At 38.3% G+C, this 21,285-nt stretch overlaps 1 protein-coding gene across 1 annotated transcript in view; it reads right to left on the bottom strand.

The window, feature by feature from the left end:
* STK32B (serine/threonine kinase 32B) overlaps positions 1-21,285 on the bottom strand; it is a 373,335-nt gene that overhangs the window by 304,227 nt on the left and 47,823 nt on the right. The window contains exon 2 of the mRNA XM_043971280.1: positions 8,043-8,098. Coding sequence (XP_043827215.1) covers positions 8,043-8,098 — 56 coding nt within the window. The remainder of the gene's footprint in view (positions 1-8,042; positions 8,099-21,285) is intronic.

Below are 21,285 nucleotides of genomic sequence, written 5' to 3'. Positions count from 1 at the left end.
GAAGCCTTGGCTCTCCTCATTCAAGACTCCTTATTCCAAGGGCTCAGAAGGCAGTTTTTCTATTTTTCTATTTTCCATAGTTACAAGCAAGAAATAAGTACTGGGTTCCCAGGCCAACCAACAATAACTTATTTAACTTTCAATGTAACTGACCTAGTGTAAGTTGTATTCCAATCCTAGAGTCTTCCTTGATCACAAACTCTGAGACCCTCTGAACCCTGAGGGGCAAGGGGACAAAGGTGGATTGTAGGATTTGGAAAGAGGCTTTGGTACCAATTCAACAGAAGGGGAGTAGATTTTCTACACATTTAGTAAGTAGCTACTAGATGTAAGGCCCTATTTCAATTGCTGATAATAAAAAAATAATAAAGTCCCTACACTAAGGCTTAATTTTACCTTCTCACTGAAAATAGTTTGGGATTCATTTTTTCAGCAATTCATGGTCTACTAAAATTTAGTAGGTTTGTTAAAAGGGCAAAGAATGCTGTAAGAAATTTTGAAAAGGCAAGATATCACATTCAGCAAAAAGGAAGACTAATAATAGTGAAAGTCTTGAAAATCAAGAGACAGAGACTCCAGAACTAGATGATTTAAAGGAGCAGACTACAAGTTCTTTGTCTTCCTAGGTTGTGTCCTCTAATATGCAATAGATGGAACCACAGGCCTCTGAGTTTTATGTGGGACTCAGAGAATTTCATGTGAATATTAACAACATCATTTAGATTCTTTCCTGATTCTTGGATTACTTTTGATTCCCTCTATGCCACATACCAAAAAATTCAGAGAAATGGACTCCAAGAATAAAGGCTGTCCTTTCAGGACTAAAGGTATGACATTGGAGAAAGATATATAAGTACACACACATATGTGCAAAATGGGTTAGAAAGGTTACCAAACAAGGCAAAGATGAAAAGTTGGGAAATAACTCTTATTGAAGGTGGCTTAGGCTATGCACGCAGAATGTTCTCTGAGGAACCTCATCAGAATGCTGGAAAAGAGAATAAAGTCAATATAACTAGTCATATTTCCATGTTCTTTGCTGATTTTTATCACCATGGCTATATAGCCTTTTCCACATTGGGTGGGACAACAGGTTCATTAATTAGCAATAAAGGTAGGAGCTAGCTCTGCTTTCTTATAGCCTGCAGTGGTTTCAGAACCTGCACAGCAAACTCTGTCTCTGCTGAAATTGACAGTCCCTTGTGGGAAGATGAAAACTACATTAGCAGAAGCAGTCAAACACTATGGTGGTAGAGGGAAAGAACAGTAGCAAGTATAGAGATAAATGAATCATTTGTGGCACTTTCCTCATGGCAATTCAAATAAGTGATGAAGGCATTATTAGTTTGGTCTTTATTAACAAAAAATCCCACTGAAGACTGGGGATATTAAATGAATTGCCAGAAGAAATCAGTGGTAGAAAAGGGATTCAAACCTAGATGTATTTTTTTATCCTAAATTAATGTTTAGTGTTCTTTCTACATAATCAGCCTAAGTCTCAGTATTTTTAAACTGAGGAGGAATCAAATGGAGACTGACTGAGGTTGGATTTGCTTCTGCTGGCTGATAAAGTCAAATGACTACATACTTTGTACTTCTCTTACAATCCTTCATTTTTCTCAAATCCTAATTAATTTTGGTCCACAAATGCTTCTAATGTAATATAATTTTAATGGTAAACTTATAGAACCTTAGCCTTGGAATGAAGAGACTTAACTCTGATATTTATGCACTCTGTGACCTTGGGAAATTCACTTAGCATAGATAAGCCTCAGTTTGGTGGTGGTGGTGCTGTTCAGTCATTCAGTTGCATCTGAGTCTTTCTGACCCCGTGAACCATCGCACACCAATATTGTCCATGGAGGTTTCCCTAATCTGAAAAAAGAGAGATTATAATACTTTCACTACCTACCTGACAACATTGTTATGCTCAGAATGTTTTGTATTCTATAAAGCCTTATGCCAAAGTGAACTCTTACCATTCCTATATCATAAGTTCTTTCTGGACAGGTATCAAATGCTTTAAATCTCCCCCATTAGTTGGCAGCATGCTTTGCTCATAGTCAATAACAAAAGTCTTCTTATTGAACAAATGAATGAGAATGCATTAAGCCAGAAGACCTAAATTCAAGAATAAACTACCATTTACTAGCTCTGTAACCTGAGGCAAGTCAGTTTCTCTCTTTGGGCCTCAGTTTCTTCAGCTGAAAAATGAGAGTTGGACTAAATAATAGCCAAATTCTTTTCCAGAACTATCATTCTATAGTTCTATTTTTCGGACATATTTTCTACTAAATGGAAAGATGAACAGAGGACTGACTGATTCCTTTAAACTTATAACAAATTGTTGCTAAGGTTGAAAAGAATCAAACTGGGGAAAGTGAGGTGGCAAATTCTCCGTTTCTGAATAGTGCTATAATTTTTCCCCACAAGAACATATGTCAGGAGCCTATCTATCAATATTTCAAATGTGACTGATGTCAAAACACCATAGATTGTTCAGAGAATTTGATTGAATACAAGAGCCCTATATGGCTTGTTGCTGTTACTATAACCTGTCAGATAGACCACAAATAAGATTGTGCTTCACAAATTCACACTCTTTCATATAAAACCAACAAAATACATTTACCTTTGGACCTGAGTAAGAAGACCATGATTCAAATTCTTGTTCTTCCATTTCTTATGTGTGACATTGGGTCAGTCACTTAGCCTCTCAAGGCTTCATCTTCCTCCTTGCTAACACTAAAATCCTCAGAATGTTAAAATTAGTGTTAAATTTGTGAATGTTAAAAGGTTTAAAATTGGATCTCAGAATATAAATGAATTTTAGCTATAGAAGTGATAAGTCCCCTCACTTTACAGATGAGAAAACTGAGGTCTAGAAAGGTTAGGTTAAAACTTTTGGAGAACAGATATTATATCATTTTTACTCCTCCCCCACCTCCACCTAGTACCTGGCCACCAACACCACTTAATAAATATTTGTTGAATCGAATTGCCTGAGGCCACTCTGGTAAGGATGGGATTTGACCCATGACCTGCTGCTTCCCATGCAGCACTCTTTTTTATTTTTTTCTGTACTGCAAGCCAGAAGAGTGTGTCTAGGATGCCAGATCTGGGTTGAAGATTCTAAGAGAGTAGGATCAAGGTCACAGTAAGCACAAAGGGAAAATAGAAGAGCAGACTAGATGTCATGCAAGGGGGCTGTCCTCCCTACAGCTTCCTTTTGACAGCTAGCTAGTGCATGCTGACTACGGGGCCTTTTGTCTGATTAAAGTGGCTGCCTTGCTGGCAAGGGGAAATCAAATACCCTCAACCTGCTGCTACCTGCAATGGGACATGACAGGTAGGGAACAATGCCAAGTATTATGACACACTGCTCATATGTGGCAGAAATGCTTTTCATAAATAAAGCCCTAGTCCTTGAGTTAACTTTCTAGAATTCTATGAGATCATCTCAGGCAGTCTCATCTGACTGATGATACAAATGGTCAAAGAGCCTATAAGTTGAATAAAAAGAACCTCAGGAGTGATATTTGGAGAAAGAAGGCAGCTTATCCTGCCAGGGTAAGCCTATAATTACAAGGTCACTAGTGTAGGAAAGAATGCCAAATGAAATTGTAGTGCTTCTCACATACTCAATATCATTTTGTTGATTGAGTTCATCTTAACATATCATTTTTTAGAATGTGTGTCTATGATCCAAGCCTGTGGCAAGCATATATTATGGAAGAAAAAATAGAATTTTTTTTATATAAATCAGTAGCAACAATTCCTCACAGAGGAGTATGGGGTGTTTTTGGGGTTTTTTTGGTGGATTCTCTTTAAGCATGCTAGAAAGACAATGGGGCATAGTGAGTAGGAAGCCAGCTTTGGGGCTGAGAAGACCTGGGTTCAAGTCCTGTTTATTATCAAATTAGCTAATATTTTTAAAGTACTTAGCACAGTATCTGGCACATAGTCGGTGTTGTATAATTGCTACTTTCTTCTCCCACCACCCACCACATGCTGGCTGGATGATCCAAGGAAAGTCATTTAAACCTTCAGTGATCCCAGAAAATCTCTAAGACTATAACTCTCTTTAACAGAGTAATTATGGATTGGTAGGGAGAAGTCATTTTAATAGGAGCTCCCTACATGAATAAAATCGTAGGCAAGAGAAAAAAAAGAAAGAAAAATAGGTAACAGCTACATTCTGAAGTGATTGAAAAAATAAACAATGGGTTTGGAAAATGCTCTAAAACAAGGCATTAGGTTCAAATAATGAATCTTCACAGAACATGAGATATAAATAATGTAAAAATATTTTTATCATTCCTTTTAAAATATTAATGGGAAGACTGAGGAAGAGGTACAATTGGGATCTTCTTGGAAAACAAGTAGAATTTGATCGCAAATTGAGTAGTACAATGGAAAAAGTGTTTTTAGAGTTAGAGAACCTTGTATCCTGAATCTCTCTAAGTACTTTCTTAAGACCTTAGGATAATTGTTTTAACCCATCTAGGTTAGAGAATAAGAGGATAAGAGAAGGTGACATCTAAAATCCCTTTCACCTCTAAATCTGCAATTCTATAATTAGGAAATTTGGATTGAAAGGAATGTTAGTTTACATGAGATTCAAACCACAGAGGGATAAAGCAAAGAGAGAACTATAGACCAATAGAATTGATGTATATTGATATGTAAAAGCAAATTAACACAAAGATAGAAATGATAAAATAAACACACAGTTCAATAAAAACATCTGGAAAATTTCTTTATCAAAACACAGTATTCAAATATGTCTTTAAAAACCACTAAACAGCTTTAGAATGAAATTGTCTTCTCTTAATATTACCAATTTGTAATGGAGAAACACTGGGCACTTTTCTGATAAGATAAGGGTGAAATAAATATACCCCCTTTACCAATAATTGACATAGTATTAGGAATGCCATAGATAGCAATATGAGGACAAAATGAGGGGAATATATAGGCAAAAAAGAGGCAAAATTAATCTAATTTGTAGAACATATGGTGGCTTCCTTAGAAAACCCTAGGGAAACAACAACAACAACAAAAACTAATCATAACAATTTATGGTTTTGGCAAAAGAGCAAGATACAAAATAAATTCAACAAAATTATCATCATTTCATATGTTTATCCCCCAAAAAAACCTGGAAGAAGTGAGATAAAGAGAGATTCCATTTAAAATATTTACTACATTCATAAAGAGGGCAGCTAGATGGCGCAATGGATAGAACATTGGGTTTAGAATCAGGAAGACTATTTTCCTGAGTTCAAATTCAACCTTAGATCCTTGCTTTGTGTGACCCTGGGCAAGTCATTTAACCCTACTAGCCTTATTTCCTCATGTGTAAAATGAGCTGGAGGAGGAAATGGCAAACCATTCCAGTACTTTTGCCAAGAAAACTGCAAGTGAAGTCAGAAACAGTCAGACACAATTTGTTTGTTTGTTTGTTTTGGGGCAACAAGGGTTAAGTGACTTACCCAGTTTGAACTCAGGTTCTCCTGAATCCAGGGCCAGTGCTTTATCCACTGTGCTACCTAGCTGCCTCCTGAGACAGACACAACTGAAAAATGACTGAACTGAACTGAATTTAACTAAAATTCATAAAACATCTGGGACTTACCCTAACAAGACATTCTTAAGACTCATGTAAATACAACTAAAACAATATTTATAGGGATCACGGAAGATCTAAATAATTGAAGAGTTTCTTGATGCTCACAGTTCATACACAATGATACAATTAGAGTTTACGTGAAAGTATCTAGGGGGATTGTGGCTAGGTAAAACAAAAAATGTACCATGTATTTAATATCATAAGATTGTTCTGTGGCTAACTTGGCAGTATATATACTTCTGATCCTGTAACACTCCTTCTTATAGTCAGCACATCATTCTACAGAAGATAAAAAAGGATGGTATGGTTATGCCATTGCCAGATTATCCTAGGTAGATAATCTCTTTACTCTAATTACTCTAATTATACCTGACAGTTTAACATTTGTTACTCAGGCAGAAGTCAAAAGTCTTCCCTGTCTCAGATAACAAATAATAAATATGATCCACAATTCTATAGCAATTTAAGGTTTATAAAACATATCACACCTAAAAACCAGAGAGTATAGTGGAAAGAGGGATGGATCTGGAGCCAGAGAACTCAGATTTTAATCCCAACTCTCTTACTTAATAACCCAAATTCTGTAAAGAGATAACTTGGGAAAGTTAATAACTTCTTTGGACCTCAGTTTTCTCATTTATAAAATGAGGGGATCTGACTAGAAGACCACTGAGGTGCCTTCTAAATATGAATCTATAATCCTGTAAGGTAAACGTATTATTATTCCCAATTCCTAGGTGAGGAAATTGAAATTCCAAGAGGCTGTGTTTTGCTCATGGGTGGTGATTTAAGGAACAAAGGTGGATTATGATCAGAAAAAGACAACTACAGAGATTCCCTAGTATTCAGTCATTCTATTTTACTATGATACTATCCATACTCTTTCTGTGTCTGTTGAGAAGCCACCTATCTTGTTTTGTGCCCAGATATGCAAGGCAATTAAGTTCAACTGATCCAGGACCCCCTAAAGCAATAGGCAGATGGTTCCATTGTGAAATAGTGAAATCTCTGTTCTTACAGAAAGCATTCTGATTGGGAAACCATAGAGAAGAGTTTCACACTACATAAGGGGTTGAACCAGATGGCTTCTAAAGTCCCTCCAAATATAAGATTCTGATTTACATGATATTCAAGGACTTTTCCCTTAACTAACAATAACAATTCCTATTACTATGGAATTGAAGATTTACAAAGTACTTTCTTTACAATTTGGTGAGATAGATAGTGCAAGAATATTTATACCAACTTCACAGATGAGTAAAGTGAGACTCTGAACCAACTTACATGAGTTGTCTGAGATCATAGTAATAGTGTCAGTCAGAGCCATCAACCCAGGTCTGTAACTTCAAGTTCAGAAGCTTTCTCTACTGACCATTATACACTGCCTCATATCTAGGCCAAATCATTTGACAATTAGGTGATTCGACATGTATTTTGGGTGTTCACAAGGACAAACCTTGAAGTTGTTCATTCAATATTCGGCTGTGACACACATGTGTTTTAAGTTACTATTTGCCCCTGGAGGTGAGGATTCTACCATATATCAGTTTTACTGTTGTAGTTTTATGTGCAGTTAAATGAATATGTGAGCATCATGAGAGTTTTCAAAATGAGAAAAAATCAGGTACCCAATTCAAATGCACACAATTCAAAACTGATTAAGCTGTTTTTGTTCAGTTCTTTGGATTGCACACGTTTATTTCATCCCATAAGGATGCACATTTTCATTCCATGAGGAAAAATTCTGAGCAAGTTGCAACAGAGCTGGCTAAATTGTAAGCCACATGAAGGCTCCCTGAGGCTAGAAGCTAGGCTTTTTGTTGTAAACTTTGTACAATAAATGGTTGCTGAGCTGAAATTGAAATGAGTTTGATCCTCCCCAAGTGCCTAACACAATGCTCTGTGCATTATAGATGCTGAATTAGTGGATGGAGCCCATGGGACAAAATACCAGCATTTCCATCTTTAATTATGATGCTTCCCCTCTACCTCTACCACCATCCTTTCCCCATAAATCTGGTAGAATTTCACTGGAAAACAGACAGAGATCTCAGTTGTCCAAATAAGCTGATTCACACAAAGCCAGGCTTTACATGCTGCCTTTTTTCTGATGATTGTTTCTGGGTTGTTGTTTATATTTTTTCCCTTTTCCCTCTTTAGTCCCTTATGGAAGAAATTCCATTAGCAATCTCAACTTATCACAAAAAGAATCCACTTTTAGCCAGTCCAGCTACAGTGATTTAATTGAGGGAACAAAGTTATCCAGCATCCAGAGGAAACCATTCAGACCTGCCCTCCTGATCCAAACCAGCAAAACCAACTCCCTTTGTCTAGTGGAAAATTCAAATACCTGTGACTGAAGCCCAATGGGCCATTTGGTTGAATTGCCACAAAATTCGATTATTCTTACCTTTCCAAAGCTCCCTTTGCCAATGGCTCGTAATATTTGAAAATGGTCAAAATTAACTGCAAAAGAAGACAGAAAAATGAAATTACACATCAGAATTATCAAATGCTTTCTCATTTCTTGGCAGATCCAACTTCCTTATCTCCAGGGCTTAATGGCATTCACTCTAAAAAGCATCTTAAAACTGCCATTGGACTCAACAGAAAAGTCAGCTCATTCTAAAAAGATGTCTAGTTTGCCTTTAGTAATCTGAGGTACTTATCAGTCTATTACACTTTCTCTTCAATTCATATACTTGTAAATTAACCCCAGACATACAAGCATTCAACTACTTCCAACCATTTCTAAATCAAAATACTCATCCCAAAGTTTCAAAGTTTCTAGGAAAGGAACAAAAACTATTTTATATTTTTTGTTATTCCACACTTGACAAACACCAACAAACATGAGCCTTTCCATAAACAAAGAACAGAAAAAGAGGATAGTATATGAAAGAACAATTCTATAAATTTAACTGTTTCATTGATGCTATTTTTACATTCCTATCATTAATCCCTTTTGCCTACCCCACCCCTCCAAATTCTCCTACCCACGTAAAAAAACCCCATAATATAGCAATAAACATCATTGAACAAAACAAATCCTCACATTGACCATGTTCAAAAATATACATCTCAACCTGCACTTTTACTCTATCACCTCTATGTCAGGAAGTGAAAAGTACACACCATCATTACCCCATTGGAGTCATTATTGAACATTGAATTTATCAGTGGGCAGCTAGGTGACACAATGGATAGAATACCAGGCTGGGAATTAGGAAGACTCTTCCTCCTGGTTTCAAATCTGACCTTAGATACTTCTTAGCTGTGTGACCCTGGGCAGGTCATTTAATCTTGTTTGCCTCAGATCCTCATCTGTGAAATGAGCTGGGGTGAAAAAAAATGGCAGACCACTCCAGCATCTTTGTGAAGAAAACCCCAAATGGGGGTCATGAAGAGTCAGATATGACTGAATACACAAAAGCCATTTAAGTTGCTTTTTATTATACTCTTGTGGTCATTGTATAGATATAGATATAGATATAGATTATATAGATGAGAGAGAGAGAGAGAGAGAGAGAGAGAGAGAGAGAGAGAGAGAGAGAGAGAGAGAGAGAGAGAGAGATCATCCTCCTGGTTCTACTAACTTCACTTTTCATGAGTTCACACTAGTCTTTCCATTCTTTCCAAGTTTCTCTAAAGCTATCTCTTTCATCATTTCTGACAGCACAAGGCTATTTCATTGTTTTCAGATATCTTAATTTGTTCAGCCATTCCCCAAACGACATATGCTCCCTTAGTTTCCAATCCTTGAGCAAAAACTTTCAAGCAATGATTCACCACAATGTTGAGCTCTGCATAAGCTACTGTGGAAGGTTATTTGAATCAATTTGTTTATTATATAATCAAGAAGAGAACACTATTAGCTAGTGGGATTGGGGAGGCTTCAAGGAGAAGTGGACCTCAGCATTAGCCTTGAAGAAAGACAAAGTTTCTGAAAGGATATGAGAAAACATACTACATGAAAAGGGGATGGTCTGTATGGCTGTAACTATAGTGAAAAGAGCTGGCACCTTGCTCCAGGTGCTAATATCCAGGACAGCAGCTAGATGGTGCAGTGGCCAGGGCACTGGTGCTGAAGTCAAGAAAATCCTAGTTTAATTTCAGCCTCAGACATTTACTAGCTGTGTGATCCTGGGCAAGTCGCATAACCACTGTCTGCCTCAGTTTCTTCATCTGTAATATGAGGATAATAATAGTGCTTTTCTCACAGAGTTGGGATGATCAAATGAAATATTTACCAAGTGCTTAGCACTGAGTCTGGCATATAGTAAGCACTTAATGAATACTTGTTTCCATTCCCCTCCCTGTAGCTCACAATCCCTGTACTTCCCAGTCCTTTATCTGTGCCCCTCTATAAAGGTATAGAGGGGTTGGAAAAAGTGCTGAGAGACTAAAGGTGTGAAGTCATAAGCTGGCAGATATCTGGGGAGGAGAGATGATGAGCCACTTTCTCTTCTGCACCAATAGTTGGACTGCACCCTCTCACTTAACTGAATTTGTTTGAAATGTCAAGAATGCCTAGTTATTTATATCTAAGGCCCTATGAGAAAAAAAGGGAGGCAGGAAAGAGCAGATCAATGTTGGTGGTCCAACTGAGCTGGAACATCATACTGTAGAGAAGTAACTGATTGAAATAATGCTAGAAAGGTGCGTTTTAAGGAGATTGTGAAAGGCTTTAACTAAAGAGTCTATATTTTGACTTAAAAGCTAAACCCATTTAAAATTTTCAACATCAGAATCCATAGTGTTTGGGAGAAAGGAAACTTGGAAGAAGTGAGGAGAAATAGCACCGCAGATACAGCCTATGTGTCCCCAAGGAGGACTCCCCAGACCATGCCTCAGGGGACTTACAACTCTGGCATGACAAAATATTTGTTTTTAAAAAGTGCCCCCTGGACTTCCCCGGTGAACTCCTTGTCATGGAAAGGACTTCAGTGGTTTTTCTTCTTAACTATTCATCACTGTGAGATACAAAACAGACATCTGAGAAGCTGCCATCTGGACAAGGAAGAGAGCAGCTTTACTCTTTACACTTCTGTTCAAGAGCTTAATTGTAGGTTCTTTTTAATGATGGGTTGTACTTAAGTACTGTTAGCAACAAAAATGGTGTGAATTTTATCTCTGGCCTGCTATTACTCAAAACCTTTAATGGCCCCATCATCATCCACAGTATGAATTGATTTCCATTCAAGACAATGCATATGCATTAAAGATAGATAAGGCATTTGTTAGATAGATAAAATGTTTATTAAGCACTTACATGCCAGGAACTGTGCTAAGAACCAGGGATACAAATATAAAGAAGCAAGACAATCCCTCCCCTTAAAGGGGTTACATTCTAATGGGGAAAGACAATCCATAAAGGGGAGCTAGAAATTGGGAAGAAAAAATGGAGAATAAGGGACAGGAGGCAGATGAAGAGGAGTAGAGATCCAGAGAAAGTGTCCAGGCAGGACTGAGGTCCTTCCTAGAATGTGATACCAGGGAGGGTGTCACCAACAAGGAGAAGAGGGCTTTAGGGAGGAGGCTTTTCCAGGTTGGCAAAACAGAAAGGGAGAAGGAAGAGAAATCCACAGAGTCTAAGCATGAAGCAGGACGAGAATCCTTCCTAAAATGGAGCCCCTGGAAAGGTAGTCACCAATCAAGAGACAACTATGAAAATATTACTTGGCCTCAGGGAGCTTACATTCTGCTGGTAGATAAAGACCAAACTTCTTAGCCCTGCATTCAGATCTCCACCATAGATATTCAACCTTTACTCTTGCTGTGCTCCAACATGAATCCCTCCATTCCATCTAAGACACTCTCCTAATTGTCACTCACACTATACTTATTTAATTTCCAGGCCTTGCTCACAGATGAAGGTCTTACTTCCTCTTTCCCTATCGAAATCCTACTTATACTCCAAGATCCAATTCAAGTCCTCCTTTCTCCATAAAGCCTCCCATGGTTTCTCTCTCTAATCTAGCCTATGTTGAACTAGTCTTTCTCTGGCTTTATAGAATTTAGATTCTACTACCCATTTGGACATTTAATCATATCCTATGCTGACAAGCTATTTAAATATTTCATGTGTTAGCATTATCTCCTTCTCAACTAGATTATCATTTAACCTCTGTAAATGCAATAATCCTTCTGTCCCTCCCCCAAAAAACAAAAACCCCTTTGGTTTTCTGAGTTTCAACTTTCTTGCAACAAGCTGCTATTGTTATACATACTATCCTTCCTTTTGCCTGTTACCCCCAAGTTCCTTTCCTCAAACATACATCTGTGACCTTCTATCCCAGAAACTTCCAGCTTTGGTAATTAATGTATCCCATGGAGACCCTGGTCTTCTTGTGCCCCCTCCCTTTTCCCTGTGTGCCCCTATTGGGAAAGAAACAAAATCTTGGCACAACCTGAAAGATAGGTCAGGAAGGTGCTTTTCACTGGATAATTTATTCCCTCACTTCTGACATCACCTAAAGATCATCTCACTTAAGGTTTAGATGCCTTGGATTCTGCAGCTTTTAAAGACCTAATATCTCTCACATTTCTGCCTTTAAGACAGATGTATCTCACTCCCTCTGCCCCTCTACATATCCTTGAGCCTTCGGGTATCTCAAGTTAGGCTACAAGCCTTCCTTGATGTCAACAATGAACAAGTATTTTATTAAACACTTACCATGCAACAGGCACTACGCTAAGCACTGAGGAGAAAAATACAAGCAAAAAGACAGCATCAGGTAATTAGGTTGATGGTTGTAAATGGACTATATAATTCCTCTAGTATTAAATGCCTTCTTTTCTTGTAGTATTCTGTGCAGGTTACAAAATGAAGCATGCTTGTCCAGGTCTATATTAATGCCAATGGAGCAGAGAGATGAGAAGGCATGCTTAGCATACAACTACCATATGTTCTTTTGAACTGAGAAACTGGGTAAAAGAAAGAATCATTTTGCTGATACCATGTGTTAGTCCATTCAAGTTGTTTCCATGGGTAAACTGGAACTCTCCATTAGTAGGTAGAGAGAGTGGGGAGGAGACCTTACCTCCAACCTACCCAACTCAGGGAGGACCCAGATCCAGGTCCAATTCTAGTGCCTGGAAGCCCATGATAAGATTCCTTCCACTTCTTGCCAGCCAGAATATATTCTAGGACAAGTAATATAATGCCACCCCCTGACTTGGTTCCCAGAAGTCTTCCTCCTGCCTATTGTGAGGCAAACCTCAAAGGACCTCAGTATAATTATGTGCATTCTTCATTAGACTTCTCTCCAAAAAAAATAAATTATATTTGGCCTAGATTTACTCTTCCATGGTCCCACCCTCCTATTCTTGGCTTATCCCAATGATTCTGAATCAATATATAATCTCCAATCTATATCATCAAATGGCTGTTCCCTTACTGCTATCTACCTCTACCCTACCTCCAAAGATGTCCCATTCCTGCTCTATCCATTCTTTCCACCGTGCTGTCTAGAATGCCTGTTCTGAAATTAACCAATCTCCTTCCATCCTTTTCCTTTTTTTCAGCCTTTTCCCTTTTTCCTTTTCCCTTTTCCTTTCTCATAACTTCTTCCTCCCCCTCCAACTCAGTAGTCATGGTGGAGCATTTGAAATACTCCTTGGCCCCATTATCACTTATAGATTCAGTCTCTAGCACCCTCATTCAGCAACCTCTCCTTCTTTGAGGTTCATACAATTAAAATTTGTGACCCAATTCACATCCTGGTGACTATTATCTATCACCTCTCAAGATATCCTCCATTTTTTCAGTGATTTCAGTTCCTAGATCATTGTTTTTCTTTCTTCCTTCCTCATCTCCTTCCTTCATATTAGGGGACTTCAACAGCCCATATAATATTTTCTCCAGTATCTAACTCTCCAGTTCATCAGTCTTTTCAATCCCCATGACCTGCTCCTCCACTCTGCCTCAGCTACACATAGAGGGGTCCATAGATCTTTTTCATCACCCACAATCCAACTTGTTCCATTGTTCACAAACACTGAAATACCTTTGTCTGTTCATAAGATTTTATAATTCAACCTTTCCCTATGCCTCGTAGCCCCCACACTTTATTCATCCTCACTGTGATCCCCATTCCCTCCACTCCTGTTCTTTCCCAGGCCATCACCTCTGAACTGGTTACACTCTCATCTCTTCCCTTTATTTATATCTTTTGTTATCCAACTCACCTCTATACTATCCTCTATTTCTAAATCCCTGGCCCCCTTATTCTATTGCCAATCATGCCTTACTAATCCACAACCCTGGATTTCTCCCAGCATATACCTCCTTCACTTCTTTTTGAATGCTACTTATTGGAACTGGAGGAAATGACAGGATGATGCTGACTGGGCCTACTACAAATTTATGTTATTTAATCCCAATTGGGTAGTCATTGCAGCAAGGCAAACATTCCATTCCTCCATAATTAATTCCCTATTCTGCACTCTACAGTGGCTATTCAGAGACCTTCTTATCTATTCTCAAGACACCCCCCACATCCCTTTCTCCCCACTCCTTCAACTAAGATCACTGAGACTATTCAAGGGAGCTTCCACTTCTCCCCTCCTCTTCATCTCATATCACCATTTAGACATTTTCTCTAACTACTTTCCTGTTCACTTTGGTCTTAAAAGAGGTGACCCTTCTCCTTACCAAAGTCACTTGCATATAACCTTAATCTCATCACTCACATCTCCAAGAAACTATTCCTACTATCTTGCTTATATTCAATCTCATTCTAGAAAGTGGATCTTCTACTACTTAAAAACATTCACACATCTCCCTCATCCTTCATGACATTCTCACTAGATGTCACTCTGTATCTTCCTACCCTTTGTGGGAAAAGCAATAAAGCCATCTAAACTCAAAGCTCCTGCTTACTTGTTTCTCATGCTCTCTAAATCTCTGCAAAATTTCTTCTGACCTCAGCATTCAATTAAAATTGTCGTCTCCAAAGTTGCCAATGATTTCTTAATTGCCAAATCTAATGGTATTTTTTCAGTCCTCATCTTTCTTGAACTCTCTGCAGCCTTTGACACTGTTGCTTACTCTCTTCTGCATACTCACTCTTCTTGATGTTTTGATGACATGGCTCTCTTCCACTACTTCTATTATCTGTGATCCCTCTTTCACAGTCTCATTTTTTTTAGTGAGGCGATTGGGGTTAAGTGACTTGCCCAGGGTCACACAGCTAGTAAGTGTTAAGTGTCTGAGGCCGGATTTGAACTCAGGTACTCCTGACTCTAGGGCCAGTGCTCTATCCACTGCACCACCTAGCTGCCCCTTTTCACAGTCTCTTTTGCTGGATATTCATCAGGGGCCTGCCTACTCCCCTCCAGGCATTATATAATTCAGCAGCACTTGTTCCTTGCACAGGACACTTTATGGCCAATCTTCTTGTTCTTTAACTGACTGGCTGTCCCCCATACATTGATTGTTTTCTCATCTGACCTTGGTTTCTCTAAATTTCTTCAAGACTCAGCTCAAATCCCTCTTTCTGTAGAAGGATTTTTGGGGTCTGCCTAGGTGCTAGTGCCTTCCCCTCTGAAAATATTCATTTGCTTTAATACTGCAATTTTAAGGATTTCTTAGATACATGTTGGAGGACTTCTCTGTGAAATGTACCCTTGAATATGGTAGACGCTGAATAAACATTTGTTGAAATGCATTTATAAGAAAGCCCTCCAAGATCACCTCTTTGATAACCACAAAGCAAAAGACAAAGTCAATAGGACTGTGAAAAACAATTCCAGGGGGCAGCTAGATGGCGCAGTGGATAAAGCACTGGCCCTGGATTCAGGAGTGCCTGAGTTCAAATCTGGTCTCAGACACTTAACACTTACTAGCTGTGTGACCCTGGGCAAGTAAGTCACTTAACCCCAATTGCCCGCCAAAAAAAAAAAAATTAAAAAAAAAAAAAAAGAAAAAACAATTCCAAATAAATATTTAAAAAAGCACAGGGCACATGCAAGGTACCCTGCTAGGTACTACAGTTACAAAGGTAAAAACAGTAAATGTTGTAGAAATCAAAATAGCTTCTAATATGAATGTTTCCCTTCACAAGCAGATAAAGTGTTCTTACTAATGAGATGAGCAAAACACAAGAGGTCTAAACACTCTAAGAATGGCTCATTGCCCCAAAGAAGGATGTTTTCCAGAATTTCAAGTAGTTTATTTCAGAGTCGGCAAGTACATTAGAAAAATAGAAACTTTCTCTTCCAGGAAGTAACTAACCTACTTCAAAAACATGTCATCACAAATTATATGATGATGCAGATTTCAAACTTTTATTGACTTAAACATCTTTAAAAATATCAATGGGAATAAAACAACCTCTAACTCATCGGTAACTAAACATATCTGAGACTATGCACAATTCCTTAAGAGGCATAAAAGATATCTTCTTTTGAATCGAAAATGAACTTTTAGAAAGCTGAAAGGCCTATACATCTCACTGAAAGAATTCAAATTTGAATTATTCATTCATTCAAACACATGAGTGGTTCACACAGGAAATTTCAAATATCAATCAATGGTTGGGAGACTATTTTAGATATTACCTAAAATATGAATATCTGAAAAAATGTCTGTTTTAAAATCAATGGGTTTTATGTGCATATGTCTATATGAATATTTAGCTTGGCTGAATTATAGAAAAAATTAAAATGAAATATGGAAACAATACACTAGAATTCAGGAATTTGTTACAGTGTCATAGAAAAAGGCACTTGATAATCACGTTACAATTCCTATTTCCAAGTTTGTCACAGATTGGCTATTTGACCTATAGGAAGTCATTTTCCTATTCCATTTCATCATCAGTAAAACGAAAGGTTTAACTAGATGCTGTCTAAGATGCTTTCAGGTTCTAAGATTCTATAATGCCAAAGAATACTTTGACAGATGTATCATGTCATCATTGTGAAACTTACTCTAGATCATGGTCCTTTCATGTAATTTGGGCCCATAGGTGGAAGGGCCCCACTGGACTCACAAATATGAAGTGACTCCTCTTTGTCTCAAAAGTTTCTGAGTAAAAGAAACTTCTGCTTTCTTGCAAGGTGTGCAATGGAATGACCAGTTGATAATGCCCGATAGTCATAAGTTCCTTGATGTTAGCATACTGATGACCAAATGTCTTCAGTCTGCCAATAAAAGTGAAGAGTCTCTGACCATAATCATCCTACTGAAAACCACTAAAGCATTGTTCCCTAGTATAAGAAACTTAAACATCTGAGATTGTTCTATGTAGCTGGGTAGGGACCTTCCCTTAACACCTCAGTGAATGGTCCTACTTATCATCTGAATTAGACATGAGCTTAGCTCTCTGTCCAGGACATGATACTCTGGGGAAAAAAATTAACTCCTTTATAATGCATTTGCTCAATGCACTAGGTATCTTATGTAGGTTCTTTGAGATTTTGTTACCTGTATAATGCTAAGACTATTCATCTATGAAACTTCACTTTCTTTATGTGACTGCCTTTTCTAGCTATATCTTTTGTTGGTAACACCTCTCATACAACTTCTTGCAAATAAATCATTGTTGGCAACATGCTGCAACCTTATTGCATCCACCGTGAACCTTCTTCTTGCCCTCTCAGTCATCTGCAATTGTGATTTTTCTGAGATCACAGGATTTCTGGAGTGGCAGCCACGATGTTTATAGCACAGTTCCTGGCACATAATAATTACTTAATAAATGTTAGTTGGCTAAATGTCAATGCATCAAAAAAAAAAAAAAGAAAATTGGTGTCAAGGAAATGAGACTTTGGAAATTAAAAAAAGAAGTCATACATTGGACAATCTGTGTAGAAAACTAATGGACAATTTTCTCTTTTTCTGAAAAAAAAAATAGAAGATTAGAGAACAGATAATTTTCTCATTATGCTCAATTGTTCCTGTACTGTCTCCTTTAGAAAATATAAAGAAAGACAATCATTTTCAAAGAAATATCTATTACTTATGTTGTGCACAGACAATCATGTTACTAACTAATATGGGTTACAGTAATCTACTCTGTACCCAAGTTCTCTGCTAAGTGCCTTATTTATGAGTAGTGAAGGGAGCCTGGCCAAAACAAAAATAAACAAGCCATTATATTGATGTAGATGATTTCATGCTTGATTTGTTATCACATCAAACATAAGCAATTATCTCTATCCCCTTGGCTGGTCTGTACCTTTTGTCTTGGTAATGTTAAATGCTCCTATAATATATTTTGCATGAACATCCTACATAAATATTGCTCCAATCAGCATTTAAACAGTGATGTCCTAGCTAGGATATATGTACAAGTCCATTAACTGGGTTATGAGCTCAAGGTTCTTCCTTCCAGTTGGTCATGACCCTATCTGTAGAACCTCAAAATGAGAGGTGAAGAAACAAAAATCAGTTTATCGTGTCATGTTAATCATGGCAGTTATCTATTTGAGTGTTGCCTGATGCCTTATTGAGACATGAAGGAAACCATGCATTCTCAAAGAGAATTTGAGAGCAGGGCATGAGAACAGAGCACGAGACCTCTGGCTGGTCCTTCCAAGATAGGAAGATGGTATTTGACCATGGATAGGGCAACTGAAGACCAGCCTAGTGTTTCATCAAGGAAACACTGTGTTCCTCAAAGAAACAAAGAGGGGGACTGTAACGATTGGAGTGACACCACCTGCTAGAGAGTTACTGTAGGAAATCTCCGCCATGAGGAGAAAGCATCTGAGGGCAAGCTGTGCAGCTTTTCCTTGGCATCAGGAAGTGGTGTTTGCTTGTGGGTACTATTTATCAAAGCTACCAGCCAATCAATTTGAAGAGCCTCCCATTTCTGGGAGGAAGATACAAAGTAGGAAACAGACGCTGGTGGAGGGGTTCTTCCTCTTTTGGTTCAAGACATCAGCTTGGTGGCAGGACTTCACATGGGAGGTTCAGAAGGCTAGGATTTCCATGCTATAAGAAATCTGTTCTCAATCTTTCCCTGTCTTTACTATCTTATATGTTTTAATAAACCCTTAAAAGCCTAAACTCTTGGTGAATTTATGAGAGATCTTAGTCAGTTTCCCCCCAGAACTGGGGGGGGGGGGACAGATTAGAACCCACATTTAGATTTTTCAACAACACACTAGCTAAGCTCACCACCAGAAGGTTGTACAAAAGTGATCAAAATGGTGACTCTCCTCCAAGAAGGTGTTTTGCGTGTATACACTGGGACACCAAGATAGCCTTGTTCAACAATCATTTGTGTAATCAGTATCAAGTGAGACATAAAATGGAGAAGCACATTCTGGCTAAAGTTGTTCATCAGTGTCATGGAGGCTGTCCTCCCTAAAGTCTCTAAGGAAGAATTCTGTATAGAAGCTGCCTCCAAATGCTCTTGGCTTTGTGTGACATTGTTTTGATTGCATCAAACACAGGAGATAAGCACAATCAATCAAGTATTTATTAAAGACTTAGGCACTGGAGATACAATGAATGAAGTAATCCCTACTTGCAAGAAGTTTACAATGTCACACAAAGTATATTGGGGGGGGGGGGTATACAGAAGAGTGTATGAGAAAGATCTAAGTGTTTTAGGAACTGCTGGCTCAAAATGCATCTGCAAGCAGTGTCATAGGACAACTAAAAAGGCTAATGTGACCTTGGGCTGTATTAATAGAGGCATTATCTCCAAAAATAAGGAGTGATGGACTCTCTGTAATTGTTCTACTTCATTAGACTTTATCTGGAAGACTGTGTGTCTTCCCACCCTCTACCTAGGTCGTGACTCTCAGGGCACTTAATGAGTTTAGCAAAGTGTCTGACACATACATTGTAGGTCCTTAATAAATACCTGTTGATTTGATTTTCTGTGTCATAGGCCATTCTGATGAACCCTATGGACAGACCCTTATAAGAATGATGTTTGTAAGTAATTGAAGGAAACACTTTTTTGTGTATATGAGGCAATTGTGGTTAAGTGACTTGCCTAGGGTCACACAGCTAGTAAGTGTTAAGTGTCTGAGGCCGAATTTGAACTCAGGTCCTCCTGAAAGTAGGGCTGGTGCTCTATCTACTGCACTACCTAGCGGCTCCAACACTAACTTTTGATTAGAGATTAGTGTAAAGATGTCATTTTTTCCTCTCCAAGTTCCTGGATGCTCTGAAATCTCTTTAAGGATCCAGGTAAAGAACACCTGCACTAGATTCAGTTTTTCTGAGCTACTTTTGTGGAAGCAAATCATCTGGTGTCCTATGTTCTGGTAAGGAGCCCATCAGTAGCACCTGGATAGACCAACCCTGACATGACAGACACATGTCATATCCAGAGGCACCTAGGCCATGCCTCTACAGCTTGATAAAACCAAACAGATTGTACAATCTGGTGAAATAACCTTAAAGAACCTTACATCACTGCCACATCACAAGGAAGTATCACCAGATGACATCAGTAGAGGATTTTTCCAAATTAATTAAGTAAATGTAACAACCGAGTAACCATTATGTAAAAGCTACCGTGCTTTTCTTTCAAGGGATGCTGCAACAAAGCACTGTGTTCATCCAAAAATTGGTAATCTATCTATCGATATATCTAGTTGTACCCCTAAAATGAGAGGTCTTTGAAATAGCAAATATGTAACTACGTTTACACTGATATATAGCTTTATTATTGGTTACAAATAGCTTTTTTTTTCAGGACAATGAGGGTTAAATGACTTGCCCAAGGTCACACAGCTAGCAAGTGTCAAGTGTCTGCGGCCGGATTTAGACTCAGGCCCTCCTGAGTTCAGGGCCAGTGCTCTATCCACTGTGCCACCTAGCTGCCCCTAACAAATAGCTTTATACCTTTGAGTTTGTGGATAAGCACTGCCCTCCAGAACCTAAGATAGCCATAGAGATGAAGCACATAGCCAAGATAAGACAATTAAGACCACCAGGCTATTTGAGATGGGAGGGAGGGAGGGACTAGACCTGGGATTTCTTTGGAAGAAGGGAACTTTCTCTACCAATGAAGGCACTTGGTATACAACTTGAAGTGTCTAAGAGTTGTCTAAAACAAAGCCTCTTAAACTGTGGGTCATGACCCCTTATAGGGTCACATAAATGAACGTAGGGGTCAAGAAAAATTTGGCAATAGTATAAGGTTACATATACCTATTTTTTATACATATATACCCAGGATCATGTAAAAATTTCTCTGGCAAAAAGCAGTTGTGAGTGGAAAAAGTTTAAAAAGCTCTCATCTGGAACAGAGGGGTCAAACTCAGCCAGCAGGCTACCTGTGGCCCAGAACACTCTCTGGTGCAGCCTAAACAAGATTAAAATGCAACTTGGAAATATTTAAATAAGTTAGAATACAATAAAACAGAGGATATTAATATATTGTTTTCTAAGTCAATGTATGGCCTTCATATTGACTTAGAGAATACGTGCTTATGTACAGTTTAGTGGCCCCCTGTTTCTATAGGAGTTTGACACCTATGTCCCAGAACAGAGATTAAGTAACTTGCCCTGCATCCTTTATGACTTAGAGGAGGGCATGAAGCCAGGACTAGTTGGCTCTAAGCCAGTTCTCTAGCTATTATATAAACCAGGCTGGCATCATGTATAGACAGCAAGTGCTCTGAAAGAAAGATCAAAGGAGAACTTCTTCATAGAAGAAGGCAGTTTGGAGCTAAGCCTC

This window comes from Dromiciops gliroides, chromosome 6 (genome assembly GCF_019393635.1).
Source record: "Dromiciops gliroides isolate mDroGli1 chromosome 6, mDroGli1.pri, whole genome shotgun sequence".
NCBI classification, from domain to species: Eukaryota; Metazoa; Chordata; class Mammalia; order Microbiotheria; family Microbiotheriidae; genus Dromiciops; species Dromiciops gliroides.
This window is presented reverse-complemented; position numbering and strand designations above follow the sequence as displayed.